The 27,593-nt window shown below is 36.8% G+C and overlaps 2 protein-coding genes across 5 annotated transcripts in view; one reads left to right on the plus strand and one right to left on the minus strand.

Annotated features, from left to right (window-relative positions):
* Positions 1–10,818, minus strand: part of LOC145694744 (uncharacterized) — a 184,683-nt gene extending 173,865 nt beyond the window's left edge. Inside the window, exon 1 of one of the 2 annotated variants that reach the window (XR_014133042.1) lies at positions 10,018–10,818. Coding sequence is in view for 1 of the 2 variants with exons in the window: in XM_081771352.1 (XP_081627478.1) it covers positions 10,018–10,124 (107 nt within the window). In the remaining variant the exon portion in view is untranslated. The remainder of the gene's footprint in view (positions 1–10,017) is intronic. The other variant, XM_081771352.1, reaches the window with a different exon arrangement.
* The window catches only part of LOC145694742 (uncharacterized), a 753,582-nt gene that overhangs the window by 116,908 nt on the left and 609,081 nt on the right, over positions 1–27,593 (plus strand). The window lies entirely within an intron of this gene.

Raw genomic sequence — 27,593 nt, forward strand, 5'->3', positions numbered from 1 at the left:
AACTGAAGGAGCCTGACCTGCAGAAGAGGGTGCATTTCTGTTCATGGCTGTTGAGCAATGTTGCCAGTGGTTTCTTGGATCCACTAATGCTCATCATGAGTGACGAGGCGTGGTTCCACCTGTCTGTGTACGTATATTCCCAAAACAACCGGTATTGGTCGACAGAAAATCCACACGCAATCCACCAGGTACCCTTGCATGATGAGAAGATTGGTGTTTGGTGTGCCATTTCCGCCACAAGCGTTATTGGGCCCATATTCTTTGAGACGACAGTGAACAGTGACGTGTATATGGGAATCCTGGAGGAGTTTTATACACACTTGACCGAAGAGGAGCGTCAGTTATGTTACTTTCAGCAGGACGGTGCAACATGCCACACATCAGCTGCATCATTGTCCCTTGTGCATGAGATTTTTACACCAGAGAGGACAATCAACAAAGGCTTGCGGCCTTCTCGGTCACCAGACTTGTGCACGTGTGATTTTTACTTGTGGGGACTGTTAAAGGGAAGAGTATACGAAACAAATCCACACACAATTAAAGAACTCAAGACCAGGATCCAGGATGTCACCAATAGCATTACAACACAAGAACTGACAAGGGTTTATATGAATCTCCTCAATCGTGCTCACATGTGTGTTGAAGTGGGCGGAGGACATTTTCAGCACCTGCTGTGAAGGTGAGTAGTCATATTCAATACATTACATTTCATTTTATGTGTTCACTTTACGGGCCGATTTTACGTGCCGCAACCTGTATATATATATATATATATATATATATATATATATATATATATATATATATATATATATATATATATATATATATATATATATATATATATATATATATATATATATATAAACTAAGTAATAGTGAAAAGTTAACTAACTTCGTTTATCGTATATTTATTTATTTATTTCTAAAATAGAGAGAGGATAATATTTTCATGATATATTGAAACAAGTATACATTCAATTTCGAACGTTTCTAAGGAAATGGAGTAATTCATTCGACCATTCATTTTCAGCACGAAGACGTAGAACGACTGTTCAACGTAGACTGCGAATCCTATCGAGAATCAAAATGTGGTATCCCACGTTGCAGGCGCGTTTGCGAACTATATACATTATACAGTATAACATGCCAATCTCCGAGTACCACTTCAAATACTTCCTTTGTCAGTTTTATCAGAGTTCAATATTAACTTGTTTTTATAGAATCAGTTTTCTGTCCCGTTGTAATATTTATTTTACTTTGAAAGTCCTCGTTACATGAGTCCGATACTTTAATATTTGTATCATTTACGTAAATTGTAAGGGTTGCCCGCAAGACGACACATAACTCTTCTAATAGAAATAGATATATACACACTTCTGCAGATATCATTTTCACATTTTTTCGATGTAGATGTAGAGTTAGTTCTTTTTCCAGCACCGAGGCTATATATAATTGGACAGACAGCTTAACGTGGTTAGGGAAAAGTTCCATTTCGTACGTGTAGAGTCGGTAAAATTGTACTTTGAACGTGTTTTTCCATATTTTGTCGTGTGTCCCTGTGATGTTATTTCGTGATATATCTCTGTATACGTGCCTTTCCATATTTTGTCGTGTGCCCTTTGATACTATTTTGTGATATATCTCTGTATGCTCAATACGTGTAAAGTCGGTAAAATTGTACTTTGAACGTGCCTTTTAATATTTTGCCGTGTGCCCTTTCATAGTGTCTCGTAATATAGGTTAGTAATTTGAAATTTTCTTTCGCGCGTCTTTTTCATGTTGCCTTGTAATATATTGGTGTAGGTTAGGGAAATTTTTAACTAGTGTGTCCTTTGCTATTGATATTGTGTCACGATGTAGGTTTAAATAATCGGTCTGTGCCGATTCGGTAGAACTTTACTTTGGACATACCTCCGGATTTCAATATTATTATCTCTAAACATACCACTTCGTGCTATGTTCTGTTCTTATAGTTTGGGTAGATGTTTACTTTAAACGTGCCATGATGACGGTGTGAAATTAAATGTTCGTGCCTACTTATTAAACATATATTTGCCTCGTCGGAAACCGATACCATTGAAATATCACTCAACTTGCTACTCTTAAATAGAATAGGATTTATTGTGCGTATGCATCACTCTTCAAGTTTAACGAGTTGTGAACTAAAATAATAAGTTAAAAATGATAATAGTTCTTAAAAGGCGTTCTAGTATTTGGGCCCTGTCGCGTAGATGTAGATTTTTTTTCCGCTAGACATTTGTAAATATATCATTTTCCATTAATAGTAGTGCTTTTCATATTAGATATATTATGTGAATGATGCATAAGCTAATGTGAAGTAATATATGATGCTACTTACTTTTAAATTAAAATGAAAATGTAGTAGCGATGATACGGCCTATGCTTGCATTTTTTTTATTTTATTTGACAAATGACAGGGATATTATAAGCAATGAACGCCCAAATAATTTTCTTTTGTAAATACATAAGTAAAGAGGATGGATCGCCAATTCTTTGAGTGATAATGAATTTTCTATGTGTATTAACGAAAATGTGTTTTGAGAATCTAGACAATGTGTTATGTTAGACCGCTGTAATAACAGAATTTCATAAAATGTTGATAAAGTATCTTTAACATACCATGATGGAGGCAAATATTTAATGACAGTTTTTTTTTTCAAGATCTGTTACGATGTAATTGTTTAACGATTGGCACGAATAAAATAGTCATGAAAATTTTACTCTATGATTTCGAATACAATTTATAACTTAAAACTTATACAGTTCTAACTGTTCGGTTTTTTTTTTTTTTTTTTTTTTTTTTTTTTTTTTTTTTTTTTTTTAGTGAAGTACCATTTAAGTTGAACAATGTTGATTCTTCTTTCACTCTTGGTTGGCCACTAAACAAGAATTTGGAAATCTTCTGATAAACTCATATATATAAACTCAATATATATTTCATAGTTAAGAAATATAAAGCTAATATAACCTGATTTTTTTTTCTTTCTTCAATACCCTGAGATGGTGTTGTTATAAGTGGCAACACCAGTCAGGATTGATTAACTCTTCTCTTTCTTGCAGTGAGGAAAAGGTGTAGTACCAAAATAAAACTAACACAACCCAAACATTAAGTTTAAGTAACTGTGCAAACTATAGGTTTGGTATAAGGGAACCAATGACATACGCAATATTTGAAGAGAGTGGTTTCCGTATGGCTGCGACAGAGGCGCAGTGGATGGGGAGAGCTATGGTGAGGGACAATGTACGATGTTATAAAAAAAATGGAAGAAGAAAGAAACTATTGGTTGCAACGAAGAAAGACGAACCGAATGTGCTGTTGCCAAAGCATAACAAAACATGGGGACAGAAAGCTGAGGCGTTGCAATCAAGCCATTGGAGAAAGATGAAAAATGAAATGAAATCTTTAAGTTTAACGTCCCACGGCCATGCCGATTAAGCTAAAGGAGACGGTGATAATGAGAAATGAGTGAAATGGTGGAATGAAGAAAGTGGGAGGAAACGGGAGAACCCCGAGAAAACCCACGAGCACGGTGCTTGTCCACCACAAAGTTCACACGGCGCGAGCTGGGATCGAACCAGGGACCCCAAGCACCGGAGGTGAGCGCTCTACTACTGAGCCACCGCGCCCCCCTGGAGAAAGATGAGTAAAGAGCTAAAGAATCAGCTTACATTTTGCGGAGTGTAGTCGACGCCCCCTGGCTTTCACAAATGTTCAAAGTGATGTCCCTGAACAGCAAGACAGCGATTTATTCGCTGTACGTAATTGTGAGCAACAGCTTCCAACTCGGCCGCGTTGATGGTCCGGAATGTGGTTGTAATGCGGTCTTGCATGTTGCGAATTGTAGTTGGTCGGTTGACATACACAAGATCCTTAATTCGATCCTAGAAAATATAGTCCATACAAGCAAGGTCGGGCGACCGCGGAGGAACTGTGGATTGGAACTTCTTCCGATCCAGCGTTGCGGAAATAGAACATTTAGCTCTTCCCTACACATGGCAGCATTATGGGCTGGACAGCCATACAATCGAAACCACAGGGTCTAACGTATATGGAGCGGTACGTTTTCCAATAGCGGCTGTAGATGTGTCGCAAGAAATCACGAAACATTGCACCTGTTAATGACCAGCAATAGCCTGAGTCCCTACAATGCCACCCCACACTTAATGCGCCATCAGTGTTGCCGATTGACCTCTCATCCAGGGGGTTCTCCGCTGCCCAGTAATGTGCATTGTGGAAATTCACTTTGCCATCACTGCAGAATGTCGCTTCATCAGTCCATAAAATGAAGTGAATGAAATTCGGATGTTCTCTCACGCAATTGATCACACAATTGCAGAGCAGAAGCCGTAAATTACAGTCCGCATCACTTAGTTCTTGATGCAGAGAGAAGTGGTACGGGTGAAAATGTGATTTCCAGAGAATACGCAGGACACTACCTTGACTGATACCACGATCTCGTGCGATCTGCGGCGATTACATGAGGATTTACTGCAATAGCGGCAAGTACATCAATGGCAACGTCTTCAGTTTGTACGACTCTTCTCCGAACACCATAGCGTCCACATATGTTGCCTATCTGCCGCAATCGTGCTGCTAATCTCCGCAGCAGATTGTCGGAAATAGCTTGTCGCTGTGGATAGCGTTCAGCGTATAATCGAGCTGCAGCCCTATAATTTTCCCGGCATTCCCCTAAAATCATGAACATTTGGAATGCCTTCAAATTCGTATACCGCATGAATGTTATTTACTACCGACACTTCCTACTACAATCACTCAAACATCAACACGATGAAAGAGGTTTCACTGCTTGTGGAAGTTTCGTATTTGTCCTGTCACGAGCTTGTAATGCACAGGGGTAGTAGAACTCAATACACGACACCTTGTCCAGTACACGGACCACTTTAACTCACTGCAGAGGTTAATTACTCTTGGACTCTGCACGCTTGTGTTACCAGTTTTGGCTACAGCATCGCTCCTTCTGCCCTCTGTCTGACATAACAGCAATCGCCTGTTCGAGGCCGCATAGACTATGTCTTGAGCAAGGTCATGTACATGTTAGCTACTGGATCTACAAGATTACCACCACACAATCACTGGCAACGATAAATATGTGTGCTGTTCGAAACAACGACATACAAGCCCACACCACATGCTCCCGGATTTGGGAGATATTTCATATTGTACGTACGCACACAAGATACATCGCGCGTAACGTCATTGTGGGTCTGGGCTACACTTGGCTTAGGCCCCGAGTTAATCCTGCAAAGGCGTCGGCGGTTGTTTGCCAGGGCATGGTTTGCACGTACCCTTCCGGCATTCGTCTGATGTCACTGGGGACACCCTCGCACCATCTGACTTTCACCTAGTAATGCGACAGTGTTGCTGCCACATAGGAAGAAATATGTCAACGTGTTTCCTCTCGACGTTTCTCCCATTATGCGCTTGTTTCAATGGAGGCACAACAAACTCCTGTTTCCATGTCAAATTTTACAGATGACCACTGGTGGTATTCACGATACGCCGCTGGTGTCGCTACTATTTTTATTGCATTCTACACATACGATTTAGTATTTGAATTGTTTGTTTGACGGCTCTATGTGCATTATTAGCTGAGATAAAGGCCTGCTACGGGTAATCAGATACAAGTCTGCAACAACGCTTTTAGCGGCTAAATGGGAAAGGATATGACAAACTTTGTCCTCTAAAAGTTGCATGACATTTAGTGTCCTTTCGAACGATTCCAACAGTTATACCACTTTCCATTTCAAATTTTGAAGTTGCCCCCGTTGGAGGTATTCCCGAGACGCTACTGGTCTCGCTACTATTTTATCGCATTCTACACGTGATTTGGTAATGCAATTTCTGTTTGTTTGAAGGCTCTACGTGCAGTATTAGCTGCTGCGATATGTGCCGGGTGCGTTCTTATTGAATCACCCTATATATATATATATATATACAAGGTCGGATCCAGGGTTTTCTGAAGGGAGTGCACCAATAACTACTATTACATTTGAATTAAATTTGATTTTTCTTAATGACTTTAGACATCTGTAATGAATAAGAAATATTGTTTTGCTTGGTGATTCTTTTTGCTTCAACCTTCAGAAAATCGACTTAAACTATTGCTTTTGCAAAGCCCCAAACGGAAACATGACTGCAGAAAGTTTCGGAAAGTGTTGCTAATTCCACTGCTAGCTTCTCATTTCAGATAGTATGTACTTACAACGTAGGGGGGAAGGTGCGCTTCCATCAGTGCACCCCCTAAATCCGGCCAGATAAATATAGTGGCGGATCCAGGATATGATCAAAGGAGGGGCTAAACCATAGTTTGCCACTGTATCCAGTGTAAAGCAGGATTGAAGCCCATTTTATCCAGTGTATACCTGAGCGTCAAAGAGGGGCTATAGCCCCCCTTGCATCCGCGCCTGTATATAGAGGAAAAGCACCAAAAGTTCTAGGTCCTTAAACCGACGTACCGCTCTTTTTGGGCTGGAAAACTCTGCGCTCTGGTGGAGACATTATCAGTAGTTTGTACCCTCACCACTAGGTAGAGCAAGTGCAGTTTAAATAAACCAGTTGTGAGGGTAGATTAGTGTATGAGGAACATTGTTTTGTTACTGTCCAGTGTACCAGACAATAATGATGGAGTCTGTATTTTTTGCGAAAGACTCTTCCGAAAACACCAGCGGAGAAGAACGAGTTCAGTGTCTATCCTGTTAGGACTGGGCACACACAGAATGTGCCGGTGTGGAAGGGGACAATTACATCTGGGGCAAGTATTGTCATTGATTTAGACTCAATGTGTAATTCCATAACAATATTCCCTCTTAATTTTTACTTAACTTACAAAATACCCATACATGTGTAGACTATTCAAAACTGTTAATTGTACCTAATGCTACGATAAGACTATTTCTATCAGCATTTACTTCTACTTTTAGAAAGCTAAATATGGTGCAGCTCTAATAGTATCTTATAAGTAAACCCACTATTGTGCGTAACAGAACTTATACAAGGATATCAAAACACAAACTTAAAAAGATATCTTCCTTTCATTTTGCAACATTAAAATTTTCTGAAGGTATGTTGGTTTTGGGGCCTGGTTTCTGAAAATATTATTTCGGAGATAATTGAACAAATCGCCATAATCGTAGCAATATATGAAAATATTTAAAACTTGTTACATAATTTTATTGAGTAGCGTTGCTGGTTTAAAGAAATATATTTACTTCATAATTCCGGTCCTTCAGTTCAGCTTTACGAGCAAAAAACAAAATGGTATGTCGGTTTTGGTGCTTTTCCTATATATATATATATATATATATATATATATATATATATATATATATATATATATATATATATATATATATATATATATAAATTTAGTTTGAATGAAATAACTTGATCGCTTCCACAGTTTTCTCCAATATGTATTTTTACGTTCTCAACTGCCTTTACCAAATCAGCGTGGTCGTAGCCAGTGATGAAAATTTTCCGGAAAATTTTGAAACGGAAAATTTTCCAGAAAATTTTGCGATTCATAAAAACATACTCCACTTATTCCTACATCGTTGTATAGCTGTGATGTGAGGTGGAAAATTTTCTTCTTTACTTTTCCGGAAAAATTTCCGTTCTTAACAAATATCAGTGATCAAGTAACAATTCCTCAGTATTCATAAATTGATTAAATTCATGTATAGAAATGTTAAAAATTGAAAGATTGTTTAAAGAATCTGAAAATTTTCATGGCTCAGACAATTTTCAGTACTACATATGTAGGAACAAGTGAAACAACTTTTCATGAATCGAAGAATTGTGTCTTGTAGTGATGAAAATTTTCCGAAAAATTTTGAAACGGAAAATTTTCCGATTCATAAAAACATAGTCCACTTATTCCTACATCGTTGTTTAGCCGTGATGTGAGGTGGAAAATTTTCTTCTATATTTTTCCGGAAAAATTTCCGTTGTTAACAAATATCAGTGATCAAGTAACAGTTCCTCAGTATTCATAAAATTGAAATCATGTATAGAAATGTTAAAAAGTGAAAGGTCGTTATAGAATCTGAAAATTTTCATGGCTCACATAATTTTCAGTACTATGTACGAACAAGTGAAACAATGTTTCATAAATCGAAATATTTTGTGTCTTGTATGGAAAAATTGAAGAACTTTTTATGAGTCGGAAAATTTTCATCATTTTGAAGCAAAAGGTAAAACAACTTTTTGTGAATCGGAAAGTTTTATTGCTCTGTTGAAACAAATGTAAGGATTGCATATGCAAATTAACAATGTTATATTTAAATGTAATCAAATATAACTGGTAGTTGTGGCAAAAAAAAAAAAAAATAAAAATGTAAGGAATTTTCATGAATTGGAAAATTTTCATCACGATGTAGAAACAAGTAAAAACACTTCATAATCCGGACAGTTTTGGATATTATGTATAGTGATGTTAGGTGGAAAATTTTCCCCTATATTTAACTGCACATATTATATCTACTTATTTATAAATGTTGCAGAATGTAAATCTATAAAAGTAGTAAAGCTATGAGAAAACAGTCTTATGCGTATTAAACTGACGAAATCTAATATTGTAAGATCAAAGGTGGATTCTGAGGGAAGAACGCATTGAAGTTTTTGAAACATTCTTGAAATGAAGAATCGTTAGATTTTCACTTCATGAAACTTTTTAAGACAATGTTTATTATCAATAAATTCTACGTCTAAGCAAGGATGTAGGAATAAGTGGAGTATGTTTTTATGAATCGGAAAACATTCATGACTTTTAATTAATTGAAATTTTAAATAATAGAATTGGATATTTGTACTCTACGAACTCATGTTCTCTGCACTTTGCATACACACACACACACACACAGAGAGAGAGAGAGAGAGAGAGAGAGAGAGAGGAGTTGAATTGATTTTGAGTTTAACGTCCTTATCAGCAAGAAAACTATATAAGACGGGACCAACTGATTAATGTGAAATCCGAACTACATGAGCTCCCGCTAGGAATCGAAGCCAGGTCTTGCATGCCAAAGGCGCGTATGCTCACCGCTTAGCAACGAAGGAGCTCACAGAGGAAGAGAGAGAGAAAAAACACACTGTGTAAATTTTTACTTCCCAACTTGAAATATTAGAAAATTTTCCGGTTCCCGAAAGCTAATTGGAAAATTATAATTTGTTGCTGACTAACTTTCCTCTACAGAAATTTAATTTGGTAGCTCAGTGTGCTGTTAAATATAGTGGAAAATTTTCCACCTAACATCACTATACATAATATCCAAAATTGTCCGGCTTATGAAAAGTTTTTTCCACTTGCTTCTACATCGTGATGAAAATTTTCCGATCTATGAAAATTCCTTTCACTTGTTTCTACAGAGCAATAAAACTTTCCGATTCACAAAAAGTTGTTTTACTTTTTGCTTCAAAATGATGAAAATTTTCCGACTCATAAAAAGTTCTTCAGTTTTTCTATATAAGACAGAAAATATTTCGAGTCATGAAAAATTGTTTAACTTATTCCTACATAGTACTGAAAATAGTGTGAGCCATGAAAATTTTCAGATTCTTTAAACGATCTTTCACGTTTTTACATTTCTGTACATGAATTCAACCAATTTTATGATTGCTGAGGAATTGTTACTTGATTACTGATTTTTTTTTTTTAATTTTTAGAACGGAAAATTTTCCGGAAAAATATAGCGGCAAATTTTCCACCTCACATCACTAGTCGTAGCCTACTATAGTGTTTATTTACTTTTTAGGTAATAGTTAAGAACAGCTACTTCTCATCTCCCGTGCACGAGGATACATCTTACTGCTGCACTACCTAAACACTCTAAGTACAAGGGCAAGAACTCAGTCTATTACCTACTTTTTAACATCCTAGATAGTCAATGAATAATTCCTGAAAGTATGGCGTTTCTCGTCCTTCCCTAAATGGGAAGTACGGCTCCTTAACTATAACCACTTTTTATTTTACTTACTTTTCCAAAGCAGCAACGTCTTCTAATGGGACGTAAGGTGTTGATCCATAGCTTGTGCCCCGAGACTTGAGTAAACTACTTCTCTCACTGTGCAGTGTTTGTTTCATTATGAATCTGTGTGTATCAACGTAAGCAACGAATAAATTCACTATCAACAACAGCAGACAGTTCACGGTGTTTCCATGTAACAGGAACTCTCACACAATAGTAGATTTCTGACAGCACAATAGTTACTCTGACGACCATTCACTTCTGAACGATGCACAAGAGGAAAAAAGTAAGTAATACTTGTGTTTTGTTCTGTATTAATTACAGCTCATTGCACCACTTACAATTCAATTGATTTTAACCTAGATTGCAACACTAAAAGTACATAAAAGTATTTTTGGTGTTTTGATTGTCCGCTTATCGATTTCCTTTTGTCTTATCTAGAAGTTAAGAGATGATAGTCTCAAGTGGAAGCATGTCTCGAAGCAAGTCTCGAAGGGACTTATAAGATAGTGTAAAGGAACGTGCATATAAGCAAACAGTCCACCAAGAAAAATTTACAGTGCTGATATCTATGGTAAACATTCTAAAGCAGAAGCAGCTAGAGCAAACAACTTAGTAATAAAAATTGATACACAATATTGTTGATTTTGTTCAGTTACGTGGGTAAAAACTGCCGGTTTGGAATTCCCACACTAAAGACTGATTTTTAGGTTTTAAAATTATCACAAACTCTTTTTCATATGCGATGAAAACAGCAGAAAGCCCAAAATGACTGAAATTCGCCGTCATTATGTCGGGTACTGATGTCCATTAAAAATTAGGTAACATGTTTTTATCCAGAAAATTATCTTAATGGGAGGGGATCAAAATGTGAGAGCGCTGCACAGGCGCGCACCTAGAATTTCTTGTTCAGAGAGGTCCAAAGTTTTTACTAGGGGGAATATATCTATGTAGTATTAAACCTGTGTTATTCTGCATCTGAAAAGACGATAAGTGTTAATTACTGCCACCTACATTCTCAGAAAATCTGATAGAACTAGATTATTTTTTATAAGCAAAGGAAGATGTAAAATGAAATCTTTTGGCTAGATCAACTGCTAAACAAGTATAGTTATGGTTTAAAAGTGTACAAATGTTATAAATTTACAAAGTTTAGGGAGATCCGAACCTTGTGGAACCCCCCGTGGGTGCACCCCTGGTGTTGCAATGAGACGCTACTACAAGATGTGCCCTGCACAAAAGTGACATGTGATTGCAATTTAATAACTACAAGAGGGAACTCCCCGCTGTTCTAGTGGCTAACGCTTTCACCTTTGGTGCACGAATAATGGAATATTGCCATGAGAACAACTCACTGGAAAAGTATATTCATAATTTCATTTAGATAGGCGACATCTTTTACATTAGTGTAATATAAATATGCATTTCAACTAAGAGGGCGCTTATGATTTTTATTAGGTTATATAAAACGGTTAATTATAATTGTGTTTCTAATTATATGTATATAAGATTAAGTTAACGGTCCATGTTTTGGTTTGTTTACATACATTACAAATGTTCTGTAATGTGTATCACGCGGAATCATCATTGTCACGCGGATAGTATTCATGTAAATAACATTTCTACTATACTTGATGAAGTGGGGGGCGCGGTGGCTCAGTGGTAGAGCGTTCACCTCTGGTGCTTGGGGTCCCGGGTTCGATCCCAGCCCCCGCTAAGTGAACCTAGTGGTGGACAAGCACCGTGCTCGTGGGTTTTCTCGGGGGTTCTCCCGTTTCCTCCCACTTTCTTCATTCCACCATGTCACTCATCTCTCGTCATCACCGTCTCCTTTAGCCTGACCGGCATAACCGTGGGACGTAAAACTTAAAATATATATATATATATACTTGATGAAATAATGTATAGTGTCACCTATTCAGAACACAGTTCATTGGTTCCAGCATGATTTCCACTTTATCGTGCTGTTTCAATATCAAAGAGTCCGGTATTATGGTCCGGTTTTTCCGTTTCACACAGAGGTGAAATTGAGTGATGTGAAAATAACACCACGAAAGAATTAATTAGATGAATAAATGAAGGAATCGGAAAATACGTGTAGAAACAATCTCATGATTTCTGAACATTTTCTCCGGGGGTGGGGAAATTTCAATACACTGGGGGTGAAAAGTAGTATTAGGGAAACATTGGGAATCTATATTGAACAGGATGGGATATATGATCTCGAGAGAGGAATGTTCGGGGTTCCGGAGAAATTCCCAGAAATTATCACTGTGCCATGGAGTTATTTCAATATATACCTTATGGCATTAGTAAATCCGCCGTAACACAAGGCATGAAAGCACTAATATTGATAACTGTGTTAGTCGTCAGTGATCACCCAACCCTTTCATTTGCTAGGAACAATGATTTAGCAGACACAGCACATCCTGATTTAATCATGCAATATATTATATAAGTTCTACTTTTTGGCTATTAACAAGCAGCTACTTAATTACTATACATGCAATTAAGTAAAAGTATAGTGTGGTAGTTAAATAAATTGATCAGAAAAAGCACTGGCTGAACAAACCGTTCCTAATAGCTTGGTTAGTACGTAAAACACAAAACACAAGATTATGGCTTGGTGAATCTGTACGAACTTTGCTACTGGATTAACCTCAACGGAGACCGATCAGCAGAAAGAGAATTAAGTTTCAAAGAATATTCTGGATCATTTCATAAGTGTATAACTCACTTGTCAACGGGAGGGATTGCTTAAGTAGAGTAAATCGATTCTCAGCCTGAGTAGAATTATAATTCGTTGAATCAACTATTGAAGAGTTGTATGTGTAGTCTCTCCCCAGATGAAGTTAACATGAGTAAAGTTTCGTCAGCAGACAGCAGCATATATTCTCCATCATTCCAATGTACAGTGAAACCTGTCTATATATGCCATAGTGGGTTCCATAGAAAAGTGCCCAACTTAGAGTGATGTTCAAAGTAACATGCTTTAATGAATTTCGTGTGGAATGACAATATGCACAACAGTTTTATTAAATTCAAACATTTATCCAACGATTAGAGGACTATTTGTGCATCTAAAAAAAAAGAAAAAAAAAGAAAGAAAGAAAAAAAAGAAAAAGAAAGTTCATTGCCAAGTGAGTTCAGTTTGAGTTTTTGTGTACTTATGCAACACCGAGGTTATGAATTTATATGCAGGAAGTTTTAACAATCATCTCTTGAATTTGACACTTAGTAAGTATGTACATGGTTAGCATAAATGATTCATTCCTTTTGAGAAGGCGATCTTTTCAAAAGTATTACACGCACACACATGAAAGATATATGAAAATAACCACAAGGCCCACCAAGTTTGTATTATGTGGCAGCACGAATCTATTATCTTTCCGATCGGGTGTGGCAGTGTGGCAGTACGAGGTTAGTACCTGTTGAAAATGGAGGGAAAGCAAGAAAAAAGACGTCGAGTATCGTCTGGAAGTGTATCATGTCAGCAAAGAGGCACATATTGGTGAACATTTGCAGAGGGTGTATAAATTTGGTAAGTTTGTGGTTCATTTCATATATATTATGTGTATGTACGTATAATACTTTTGAAAATGTAGTCTTTTCAAAATGAATGAATCTCATTTTATCTAGCCTTGTATACAGGGCCGGATTTCCATATTTTGTGCCCATGGGCCATAGAAAATTTGCTGCTCCTAACCACACCAATCGCATCGCTCTCCAAAACTTCCATTCTCCTGGATTCACTTCTTAAAATAAAATATTACTTTCACGTTTGCTACTAAATTATAATTATTACTAGTTATTACTGTTCTTATTCCTTATTACTCATTTTATGTAATACATTTTGATCCCTATATCTGGCTAGCATTTGGAGTAGATTCATTAAAACTTGCCTGGCTTCTGCCTAAACTAGTCAACATTACATAGTGGGCGATTCTCAGCGTGACGCACGGGACATTTGTACACAAAAACTGCCTTTTTAAACAAAAATGTATATTCAATTAAAGTAAAAAGTATGTCAAAATTAGGGGGGAAATTATTAGTGCATAGTTAAATAAAATTTAGCACTCAAAATAATTGCAAATTTGAATTATAAGCCAAAATTAAGCGTTACGCACGGGACTCAGACAAAAAGCTCATTTGACAACCTCAATTTCATTGGATATTCTCTGCGATTTATGGCATCATTTTCATTTTATATGCCATCACTTATGTCCTACATTCTTTCTCCTTACTGTGCATTATATTTTTAAATTGGAAAATAGAATTTAATTAGCTTCACATTATGTTTTCTTTTTCGACTCACCGTTACGCACGGGACAGAAAAGTAACCATGCAATTGTTTGGTTGTTCTAAGACTCTTATTATGCAATATCCTTACTAAAGAGATTGATATTTTAAGATTAACATCTGGGCATTAACAAGCATAAAAAATTTTCATCTATAATTTAATTTGAATGAATTAAATTACATTCCAAAATATCAACTAGGCAACTCGCTTAGTGCCATTACGTCTTTGGGATATTTGTCTGAACTCTGATTTGTGGCGTTCATACCACATAATGTTGTGCAACTGTTGAGCTGCTCGATTCTCTGTGCTATCTACCAAACGTAGAGTCTTTTGAATGCTGACATTGTCAGATTAAATGTGGGAAAGTGAATTGAAGGAAAACAGTTGGTTTTTGGTTATTTGGTATTATTGATTATTACTTCACAGTGAAGATTTGCTTTAGTGTGAGTTTTTTAAGTAAGTAATATGATTCACAGGCAAGTCACTCTGTTCCAAGTAATATTGTCAGTGATGAACTGAATCGATCAACAAAACCAATGAGTGGCTCTGAAAGGGCTAGAAAATATAGACTTAAACATAGGAACAAGGTGAGACTGAAAAATAAATTGAGAATATAGTGTTATAGGCAAGTTAATAAATTAACTCTTTTTCCTCTCACGCCCCTTTTGCGAAACTCATTCCGCATTGTTTCGTTGTTGACCATTTAGAAAAGGAAAACACACTAAAATGTGAAGAAGAACAAGGTATTTGGTCTAGGAATTAATTCGTGCGGGTGGACAAGAGATGGCGCAACGAACGGAGCGTCCCACAGTTCCGTGTATCCACACATGTGTTGCAACCCCCTGTCATCGCGTATCGTTCGTAGTATAGGGCAGTGGATTAAAGCGTCAACAACACCAGTTTGTAGTTAAGTGAACATGGCGCAATTTGTGCCTGATAAAGTGTTTTTGCGGGGTGTCCTGCTGCATTACTTTAACATGCAGAAAAGTGCAACTGAAAGTCATCGTATTTTGGTGGAAGTGTATGGTGACCATGCTCTAGCTGAGCGAACGTGTCAGAAGTGGTTTGCACGGTTTAGAAGTGGTAATTTCGGCTTGGCAGACCAAGAGCGAGCTGGACAGCCAAAAAAATTTCAAGACGAAGAATTGACAGCATTGCTCGAGCAGGATTCGTGTCAAACGCAGGAACAACTTGCAGCAGCATTAGGCGTTGATCAAACAACAGTCTCCAAACGCTTGAAAGCCATGGGAATGATTCAAAAGATGTCACATTGGGTTCCACATGAATTGAAAGACAGAGACGTTGAAAGACGAAAAACCATTTGCGAATTGCTGCTTCAACGACAGAGCATAAAGGGGTTTCTGCATCGAATTATTACGGGTGATGAGAAGTGGATCCATTACGAGAACCCTAAACGAAAAAAGGCCTGGGTGAAACCAGGTGAACCACGTCCATCACAACCAAAACGAGATATTCACTGTGCAAAGATTATGCTGTGCATATGGTGGGATATGAAAGGTGTGGTGTACTATGAGCTGCTGCAACCGGGTGAAACTATGAATGGAGAACGTTATCGACGACAATTAATGCGTTTGAAGCAAGCTCTGGCCAGAACACGACCAGAATGGGAGAACAGACATGATAAACTTATTGTTCAACATGATAACGCTCGCCCACATGTCGCAAAACCGGTCAAAACCTATTTAGAAAATGTCGGATGGGAAGTTTTACCCCACCCGCCGTATTCACCAGACGTTGCTCCTTCGGACTACTACTTGTTCGATTGCATGAACAACGATTTGATTGGACAGCGGTTTACTTCTTCAGAAAATATCGAAACATGGGTCTCTGACTGGATCGCTTCCAAGGATGAGGACTTCTTTCGCCACGGAATCCGTACATTGCCTGACAGATGGGCGAAAGTGGTGGCTAGCGATGGACAATATTTTTCTTAAGGTATTTATGTATTTTGTGTTTGTACTACAGCTTCAATGTGTGCGTACCAACCGCACGAATTAATTCCTAGACCAAATAATTCAACTTAGATTGGTTCAAGGAAAACGAAAAGAGTGCCAATGTACAGAATGATATATATTCATCAAGTGATGATAGCGATATTAATTCAGAATACAACTTTGAAGACGATGTTCATGATTATATTTCAGCCCTCCAACTATCGAGCTCAAAATGGGCAATATTAGAGCAGGTGTATTTCTCCTAGTGAAATTTGATTGTGGTTCTTCCAGAAATAGGATTAAATGTCGGTATGTATATGTGTCTGAAAGTGATGTAGAAGATGGGGACATTAGAGTAACAAATCTGAAATGCATGTACAATAGTTGTACAAAGTTTTGTTTTGATGAAAAGAATAGGTCTTATGTCTCATTTGATCAAGTTTTAAATATACTTCAAGCACCTAATTTGTTGATAAAGGGTGAAAGAATGTACTATAAAGTTCCAGAACCAATAGCCGTTTTTGTAAAGAACTTTGAATAAAATTATTTATCCGCTACAAGACTGTCAAACCGACTTAGATACCTACCTTTCAAACGAAAAGAAAAAAAGTATAATTTATCATGATAATTTGTTTTTAAGCCTCGTGGTAAATGTTTCTATGTAAGTTAACGTAGAAGTTTTTGGTAGTTACGTTTGGTTTAGTTTCTTTCAGCAAATTCATGTTTCTTTGAGTTAATATAAAAGTTTATTGTTCATTGTTTAACGTCAATAACAATAAACAGATATTGAAATCTTAATAACTTAATTTTATTCACTTTCTTGCATAAATCTGTAAATGTCCCGTGCGTAACGTTACGCACGGGACAACACTTCTATACCTCATGAAATAAATAAGGAGGGTAATAAATAAATTTAATAAGTACCACTAACAAGCTAATAATAATTCTACTTTGGAGCAAAAATTTCAATACTTTATCTTCTACAATTACAAAGGAAAGACGAAAAAATCATGTTTTCCGTTACGCACGGGACAGCAAAACATGACATGAGAAAACTACGATTTTTGCTTACCAGAATAAAACATTAATTAAAACAAAATTGTCAGATTTTTGCCAAAGGTCTACTTCATATTTTTTGTTATTGTGCACATAATTACACATTTAGAATTTAGTTTGAAAATTGTTTGAAAATTGGGGTAGTGGACAGCATTGAACATGGTGTAGAACAGATAAAGTTTGTGTGGTCAAAACCTAGTAAATAGATTTTACAAAAAGATTTTAAATGTCCCAGTATATAGTTACACTATTTCTTAATAGAAAAACATAAACATCATAGTTTCAAATTAATTTTGAAAATTTACTGACAATTGACCACTTGCCAGAGAATCGCCCTAGTGTAAAAGACTAGGATTTAGATTTCTGGGCTTTCGGCATCTAAGGCCATTTAGCCCTTCACGTTTTTGAGGGATGACGTCCCTCGGCGAGCACACAATCCGGGGAAAGGGAAGGAAGAAAGGATTGGGGGGGAAGGAGGCGGCCTGGGACCTATAAGTTAGGTACCACCCCGGCATTTGCCTGGTGTGAACGAGGAAAACCTCATTCAGGGTGGCTGGCCTGAAAAAGCGTGTTACACTTTTTCGACCGAGTGACCCCACCGGGAATCGAACTCGGGACCGCTCGCACCAAAGGCGAGAGCGTTAGCGACTACGCTACGCGGGGCCACAGTGTAAAAGACGGCAAAATATAAAACAGTCTTAATTGATATAAAAAAGTTATATTATTCTACCTAAAAATTTACAGAATACAGTTTCTGAAACTTTTGTGTATCAAAAGTGTTTACGTCTTGCTTTGACATTGGTAAAATTATTAATAACGCCATCAAAATCAAGTTTAACAGTCAAGTCATATTCGATGGCTGAAAGAGCTAGATGAACCAACCAGTATCTTTTGAGAAAGAGTATATCTCAAATAGTTTGATTCTTGACAGTGTGGAAAATGATTTTGAGAAAATGTGGAAAATGAGCTAAATTTGACTTTTCACGCATCCACTTCAGTAATTGTTTGCAGCTCCTTCGCAAGATATTTCCGACATGCAATAATAAATAAAATAAAGTAACAACTTGTAGTAAGATTTCACTGATTTATAATACCGAGTACTGTGTAATAAGCAGAGCCCGGATGTTGTTGACCTAAAATTTTCTAAAAAGTGACCTATAAAATGACACTAAAATTCCTGTAAAATGACCCTAAAAATCACAAAAATTGACCTTAAAACTTGCGTTTTCTTAAACGTTTATTTCGTTAAACATTGACATTTTTTAAATATCCATTGGATTTTTAGTTAACATTTCACACTCATATTCAAAAAGTATTGTTTCACTTAGTTGCAGTCCATTGATCATTTATTTCTATTGATCAGTCAATTGTACGGCATTGTAAGTATTGAAAGCGTCAATTCACTCCCGAGTTAAAGCTAGGAAGCACTCTTAAACAATAAAAGTTTGCAAGTGTAGACTACATGAAAATAATAGATAAAAACCTGTTTAAAACCCTTGTACGCCTTCTAATCCATTTTTAGTTATTCACGTGATCACATCTTTTGTGGTCAACAACCCAAAACTATTTGTTTGGCCACCTACAAACCCCTACCTTTCGTTAACCAGCTACAGCTTAGTTTTCATTAGCTTGTTAAGAATGCAGTTTTTCCACCCCAATAGTCAGGAAGCAAGAAAAGATTATTCAACTTCGTCTTTTCCACATTCGTAAACCGTGTTCATTTAAAGATTTCCTTATGTAGAACAAAAAGAATAAAAAGACCATAAGTGACCTAAAAGTTACCTTAAAATATTAAAAAATGACCTGAAATTTCAAAATGGCAAAAAGTGACCAAAAATTGACCCTAAAAAACTATATTTTTAGAACCTAGAGTTGATGGATAACGTTTTTATTTGAACTTGCCTTGTCCTATGCGTAACAGAAAAAAGTTGACTTGTCAACAAGATCCGGGCCCTGGTAATAAGTATTCGATGGCCGATACATTCGCATAAATAACAATGGCTCCTCTAATCCTACCCGATAACAACCACAGTTAGAGGCGTAGTCCTGAAGACTCTTGAGTCAGCGTCTGACTAATTACTAAAAGTTATCAAAATGTAAAAGAAGGAAGTTAAAAACATCAACGAATCTTTTTCGGTGGTCAGTTGTTCCCAACGTATGTGTGTGTGGGTGTCGCGCAGTCAGACAAAATATATTACACAACTGGCTCCATCACTCTTGTTTTCATACGTACGTATAAAAAAAAAAACAAACAAACAAGAGAACGTCGACGGCTGTAGAGAGAGGGACTACATAAATATTTCACCACGTTCAAAAATGTCTTTCTTTTTTTAAGAGCAGTGATTTACAGTAGTGGTGGGCACAAAAACAGGCTTTTCGGTTTCCGGTTTTTAGAAAAACCGAAACCGCCTTTTGAATATTTAAAAAACGGTTTTTCGCCGAAACCAGTTTCGGTTTTCTCCAAAACCGTGTCGGTTTTTCACCGGACCCGATTTCCTTTTCTTCAGCCGGTTTCTGTTTTTCCAAAACTGGTTCTATTTCTGACCGGAATAGTGCTTTGTTGTTATCCGGAACCGGATTCCGTTTCCACAGAAATAGTTTTGTTTTCCAAAAGGGCGATTCTCTGGCAAGTGGTCCATTGTCAGTAAATTTTCAAAATTAATTTGAAACTATGATGTTTATGGTTTTGTATTAAGAAATAGTGTAACTATATACTGAGACATTTAAAATCTTTTTGGAAAATATATTTACTAGGTTTTGACCACATAAACCTTATCTGTTCTACACTATGCTCAATACTGTTCATATATCCCAATTTTCAAATAATTTTCAAACTAAATTGTAAATCTGTAATTATATGAACAATAGCGAAAAATATGAAGTGGACCTTTGGCAAAAATTTGACAATTTTGTTTTAATTAATGTTTTATTCTGGTGGGCAAAAATCGTAATTTTCTCATGTCATGTTTCGCTGTCCCGTGCGTAACGGAAAACCTGTATTTTTCGTGTTTCCTTTGTGATTGCAGAGGATAAAGTATTGAAACTTTTGCTCCAAAGTAGAATTATTATTAGCCTGTTAGTGGTACTTATTAAATTAGTTTATTATCTTCCTTATGTATTTCATCAGGTATAGAAATGTTGTCCCGTACGTAACGTTACGCACGGGACATTTACAGATTTATCCAAGGAAGTGAATTAAATTATTAAGATTTCAATACGTGTTTATTGTTATTGAGATTAAACAATGAAGAATAAACTCTTATATTAACTCAAAGAAACATGAATTTGCTGAGAGAAACTAAATCAAATATAACTAAACATAACTACCATAAACGTTTACGTTAAGTTACATAGAAACACTTAGCACGAGGCTTAAAAACAAATTATCATGATAAATCGCACTTTTTTCTTTTCTTTAGGAAAGTAGGTATCTGAGTTGGTTTGACAGTCTTGTAGGGGGCAAACGGATTCGCAACTTTTTACTATATTCTTTCACCATTTATCAGAAAATTAGGTGCTTGAAGTATATTTAAAACTTGATCAAATGAGACATAAGATCTGTTCTTTTCATCAAAACAAAACTTTGTACAACTGTTGTCCATACATTTCAGATTTGTTACTCTAATGTCCCCATCTTCTACATCAGTTTCAGACACACGCACACACCGATATTTAATCCTATTTCTGGAAGAACCACAATCAAATTTCACTAGGAGAAATATAACTGCTCTAATATTGCCCATTCTGAGCTCGACAGTTAGAGGGTTGGAATATTATTATCAACATCGTCTTCAAAGTTGTATTCTGAATTAAGTCGCTCTCATCACTTGATGAATATATCATTCTGTATACTGGCACTCTTTTCGTTTTCCTTGAACCAATCTAAGTTGAATTACCGTGTTCTTCTTTACATTTTTAGTGTGTTTTTCTTTTCTAACTGGTCAACAACGAATCAATGCAATCGCAAAAGGGAGTTGAGAGGAAAAGAGTTAATCTTTTAACGTGCCTATAACGCTGCATCCTCACTTCATTTTTCAGTCTCACCTTGTTGCTATGTTTGTCTATTTTCTAGCCCTTTCAGCGCCACTCATTGCTTTTGTTGACCGATTCAGTTCATCACTGATAATATTACTTCGAACAGAGTTACTTGCATGTGAATCCATATTACTTATTTTAAAAAATCACACTAAAGCAAATCTTCACTGTGAAGTAACAAACAATCATACCAAATAACCAGTGGTGCCCACCCCCTCCTTATGTCTATGACGCACCCCCCCAATTGTCTATCCGTAGGTGTTCTTCCATGAAAAAAATCTTCTTTTCGATTAATTTTACCCCCCCCTCATCAAACATATTTATATAGATTTTAACCCCCCCAAATATTTCAATGACGCAGTTTGCGTCATAGCCCCCCCTTGTGGGCACCCCTGCAAATAACCAAAAACCAACTGTTTCCCTTCAGTTTACTTTCTCGCATTTCACATGACAATGGCAGCGTTCAAACGACTCAACGTTTGGCAGGTAGCACAGAGGATCGAGCTACAACAGTTGTACAACATTATGTAGTTTGAACGCCACCAATCAGCACTCAGACAAATACCCTAAATACATGGTAATAACTCTAAGCGAGTTGCCTAGCAAAGTTCGACTTTGATACTTTGGAATGTAATTTATCTCATTTAAATTAAATTATGGATGCAAATTTTTTGTGCTTGTTAATGTCCAAATGTTAATCTTAAAATATCAATCTCCTTAGTAAGGATATTGCATAGTAACAGTCTTAGAATAACCAAACAATTGCATTGTTACTTTTCTGTCCCATGCGTGACGTCCCGTGCGTAACGGTGAGTCGAAAAAGAAAAAGTGAGAAGCTAATTAAATTCTATTTTCCAATTTAAAAAATATAATGCACAGTAAGGAGAATGAATGTAGAACATAAGTGATGGCATATAAAATGAAAATGCTGCCATAAATCGCAGAGAATGTCCAATGAAATTGAGTTTGTCAAATGAGCTTTTTGTCTGAGTCCCGTGCGTAACGCTTAATTTTGGCTTATAACTCAAATTTGCAATTGTTTTGAGTGTTTAATTTTATTTAACTATGCACTGATAATTTCCCCCTAATTTTGACATATTTTTTATTTTATTTGAAAATACATTTTTGTTTTAAAAAGCAGTTTTTGTGTACAAATGTCCCGTGCGTAACGCTGAGAATCGCCCAAAACAGTTTTCACCGAAACCAGTTTCGATGAAAACGAAACCTTTTTTTTTTTTTGGTCAAAACCGAACAGGTTTTTGGAGAAAAGCGAAACCGCTTTCAGTGGAAAAAACGAAGCGTTTTTTGGAGAAAACAAAATATCAGTTTTTGGATTTCGGTTTTTCTAGAAACCGGTTTTGCCCATCCGTAATTTACAGTAAATAAATGCAACTGACTTTTCTTTCCGAAGCAAAAATGGTGCTAATGTAGGCCATACTGTTTCAAACCGAGCGAAATAGATCTGTTGGTATAGAGCATTGGGTTCACATTCGGAAGGTCATGGGTTCGATCGTCACCGGCGATCGTCCTAACTGGGATTTTCCCTATTTCTTTCCCTTGTTATATATTCAGTGTAAAATGGCCTCCGACCTGTATATGGTATTTGCTGAATAAATAAATACATACGCGCCAATTTGTGAAAGTACGAGTGTCGAGCTGCCTACTGCCTCCCTTTTCAGCACCAACACCTGATCAAACCACCATAATAACCAGCTAACTTAAGACATTATTTGCTGTGACTAATCTGCTACAATATTAACGTAGTCACGGCTATTAAAAAAATGGTTTTCATTTATTTTATTGAGTCGTTGGTAAAATATGTATTTTCAATAGTTTTATCGTTAGGAGTCTATGTAAACTAGAAGTCAGCAATATGCACATTTCTAAACTCACCTTAATTATTACATCTACGTTGGTAAAATTTATAATTTGAAATCGAATTATTTTAGATACTAACCATTGAAAAGGATATTCTTCATAAGGTCTGTTCTGATTCTTTGGATACCCGATAATCTATATTGAAAAAGAAAGTAATTTTCTGGAGCGGCAGCCCTTAGATGAGCAAGGTCTACCAGACAGCTTGTGACACTCATGTCTTTAGGTTGATGTGTGGTCAGCACATCGCCTACTCTCACGTTAATGCTGGCTTTCTAGATCGGGATTCGCTACTGTTTTTTCAGTAGTACCCTAATTGCCCTTGACGACGCTGCATGGCCACTTGAATGCAAACACCATCTGGTGAGTAATGAGTTTTGTTTTGACAGACTCTTTGATTGCTTAACTACGCTGATACAGTACGGCTAGAGCTTTGGCTCAATTGTAATATTTATGGAATTAGATTCTTTTCAATCAAAGAGTGAGCATGACAGGATTGAAGTTTCTATTTACTATCCATTTCATAAAGATAGGCCCCTGACTTCGCAGTGCTGCCCTGACGTTTACTCAAGACATATTGCATTGTACGTCGTTGGAATTGTTGGAATGTTGTCTTTTCAATACTTAAGACATACAAATTTTCTTTGTACTGTGTAATGAGACAGAAATAGAAATTACAGTAGAGCGTCGATTATCCGAAGTAATTGGGGGACATGGGTGTTCGGAAAACTGGTTTGTTCGGATAATCGAACTGTACATGTTTATTTGCCATGCGCGGAGCGGCACGCCTCAACTCTAAGCTGGCGCAGCTGTTGCTGTGAACAGCTTTGATACTGCCGCTACTTCTACAGCCAGTGCGAAACTGACAGAAGTGTGCTGATTGTTGAAATACAGCGACTGGCGGCTTGGCCGGTCAGCAGCGCTTTAGAGGCCGTTTAGACGTTATGATAAATCATCAAGGGTAGAGATAAATTTCAGAAATCATCACATCTAAATTAGTTTATCTCATGATATCTCTCCTGCATATGATACGATGCGATAAGTTCGACATGTTCAACTTATCGCATGCAAGCCAGGTATAGCCCCCCGTAGAGAAACAAAGGAATGAATAGGTCACCGCTTCCAACCCTTCTTCGCTGCCAGCTTCTTGGAAGGAAAGCGGAAAAAACAGGTTTTGCTAAGAATTTGCTTATACCTGTCGTCCTGTGATCTGTTCTGTTGACAAAAAGGAAAGAAATATCTTTTCCCCATTTTCTGTTCATGAAATGCGAATAGTTTTCCAAACTACGAAAACTACAACAAATTAGCCGTTCGATTTGGTTTGCTTTGATTTATGAAATTTAACCTCGGCTAAAGCAAAGGTAGCTCCATAGTTTAAAATGAGATAAAACCGACTAGCACCGAGAATTGAAACCTAGACCGCATACATCAGAAGCGGCACGTCCTTGATTGAAACCTTTGTCCATATCTTCGAAACAAGTCATTATAAACCTAAAATTAAATACAGTATTTGCAATAATTCTTCCACATAAATTTATTGGGGACCAGAGATGGACACATCAACCATGGTCTACTAGTCTACAAGTAATTGTGAGAGGTAGCCCACGTTGGTCTGTCTTACTGTTTGTATCAATCAAGCATACCAATCTCGATGGACTGATTGCTAGTTTCTGATAACAAATGAACGTTTCTGAGAAAATCAAAATGAATTAATTATTTTTTTAAATATTTAAATAATCTTAATTTTATGAATCATATTTTCTTTTGTTTTTTTTTTACTGTCCATTACGTCCTCATTATTAGTCTATATTTTAATCAGTAGATCGCTAGTGATTTCAGAAATGAAAAGTAGCCCTTAAACTTAAGAAAGGTTAGCCACCCTTGTTGTAAAGCTATTCAATATTGTTTTATTTTTCAGTTCTTACTCTGGTTTGTCAATCAAGCGTTTTAGTGCTTACCTCCTGTTATTGCTGAACGGGACGTAAAACCCAAAATCAACTCAACTCAACTCAATTCCGAATTCAGAAATCGTATATAGATACTTCATAACTAGAATTTCGAATTTTCATATATATGCTTCATACTTATTTCACTTCTATATAAATTGTATTTTAATTTACAATGCCAGATTAAATATTTTAACCAAAGGCGAGCTCTTTAACCAATAGTAACCATTAGGCTAGAAAGGTTTATCTTCTTCCAAGAACACTTAAGATTATTATAATATAAACTATGGGTGTTCTAAAAATGGTGCCTACGGACCACAGAGCACTCTTCTGCAGGTCACAATAAAGCGAAAATGTTGTATGATGAAATGCCCACCGGGGCCTCCTTCAGGCTCTATGGGGAATCAAAATTTTACTATGTGGCAACGTCGCAGAGTAACTTGAAGCCATTAGCATTACTCTACGAATACAACAAAGCGTTAAATCGATTGCTTCACTAATAAGAGATGCCAGTATCAATCAATATCGACTTTAGTTGCCATCTGGAAAAGAATCGATATAACTATTTGATAGATTGATACATCTAAATCTATGGTTCTTTATTTGCGACGTTGCTACATAGTGCAATTTATGTCTCCAGACAACGACTCGAAAGGTATAAATATATATATATATATATATATATATATATATATATATATATATATATATATATATATATATATATATATATATATATATATATAAATACTGGCGGATCCAGGATATGATCAAGGGAGGGGTTAAACCATAGTTTGCCGCTTTATCCTGTGTAAAGCAGGATTGAAGCCCTTTTATCCAGTGTATACCTGAGCGTCAAGAAGGGGGGGCTATAGCCCCTATAGCCCCCTCCTTGATCCGCGCCTGTATATATATATATATATATATATAAGGTATGGGTCGCGGACATAAGCTCACCAGTAATAATATAATTGTATTATGAAATAATTAATGAAAGGAAAAAATACAATAATGATAACTAATTACACTTATACGTTAACTAATTTATACTAATTGCAAAGGAAAATAAACATGAATAAAATAAATACAAGTAAGCAATGGAAAAATGGTAAACGGAAAATATGACTAAAATCCAAACTAGACTTTGAATATTAATAATCTGGCAAGATAGCCCCGACTTTAGAAAATTGAAACAATAACTAGGTCATTCGTTTGTACTATGTTTGTTTTTGTCGATTACAGCGCCATCTATCACGTACCGAAAAAAATGTTTAATACAGAAGTTACGTATTTTTTCACGGAGAATCAGACTATGCGATAAAAATGGGGGTTCCTATTTAAGATTTCAAAGTTGCCCCTCCCTCCCCCAGGTGGTGGGGGCAGGGGGTCGCGTGTGGTATCTTTGGATGTTCCCCTTCGAGGCGAACAACTTTTGTTGCAACTTTTTTAAAATCCGATTTGCAGTTTTCAAGATATTCCCAAAAACAATTTTAAATGCTTCACCCGATATATATATATATATATATATATATATATATATATATATATAGGGAGGATTGGACAAAAATCTAAAACGTTTACAAAAGTGTGAAAATCATACCTAGTATGGTGTGCGGCCTCTTTTTCCGTCCAAAACAGATTGGATCCGACGTGGAATGGACGTATAGAGCTCCTGAATCGTGGTGTGTGGAATTTTGTACCACCAGGGAACAATATTTGGGCAATGGGTAGAACCTGGTCCCCCAAAATGGCCTCATACTCCTTAGTATTCATCATTCCATGCAGGGCTATGATGGGACCTGCAGAAAACCACGATATCACTGTCCATACTGTAACAGAATCACCCCCATGCTTTACAGTTGGGAGCAGACAGTCTGTATCCTAGGCCTGCGACGGTGTTCTCCATACGTAAACACGACTGGTTGTTGGAAACAAGGTGAAGGTCGATTCATCGGACCACATTACGTGTTTCCACTGCTCATAAGTCCACGCCTTGTGGTCCTTGCACCACTGGATACGCCTCTTCGCATTTACTGCTGTGACTAGGGGATTGGCGATAGCGGCCCTGCCATGAATTTTCATTTTATGAAGTTCCCGTCGGGCTCTGTTTTCGATGAAACCAGGTTCTATAGGCCGGAATTGAGTTCAGACGTAATTTTCATTGCAGTGGTATTCTTTTTTAGCTGCTACAATCCTTTTTAATGCTCTCCGGTCCCTATCTGACAGTAGCTCCAACCAGACGGGCAGCAACGATCATGCCTCTTTGGAAGTCTGTCAGGTCGCACATTTTACCGCACCACTTTCACACCACGACACTCACAGGTGAACTTGTTACTGCTACTTGGAAGAGGAAGGTCCACATGACACATTGAAAACAAAAGAACGATCGGCAACCGGAACACGTGTTGTACAGTGGAG

The sequence above is a fragment of the Thermobia domestica genome, chromosome 9, assembly GCF_964235325.1.
Source record: "Thermobia domestica chromosome 9, izTheDome1.hap1.1, whole genome shotgun sequence".
Taxonomy (NCBI): domain Eukaryota; kingdom Metazoa; phylum Arthropoda; class Insecta; order Zygentoma; family Lepismatidae; genus Thermobia; species Thermobia domestica.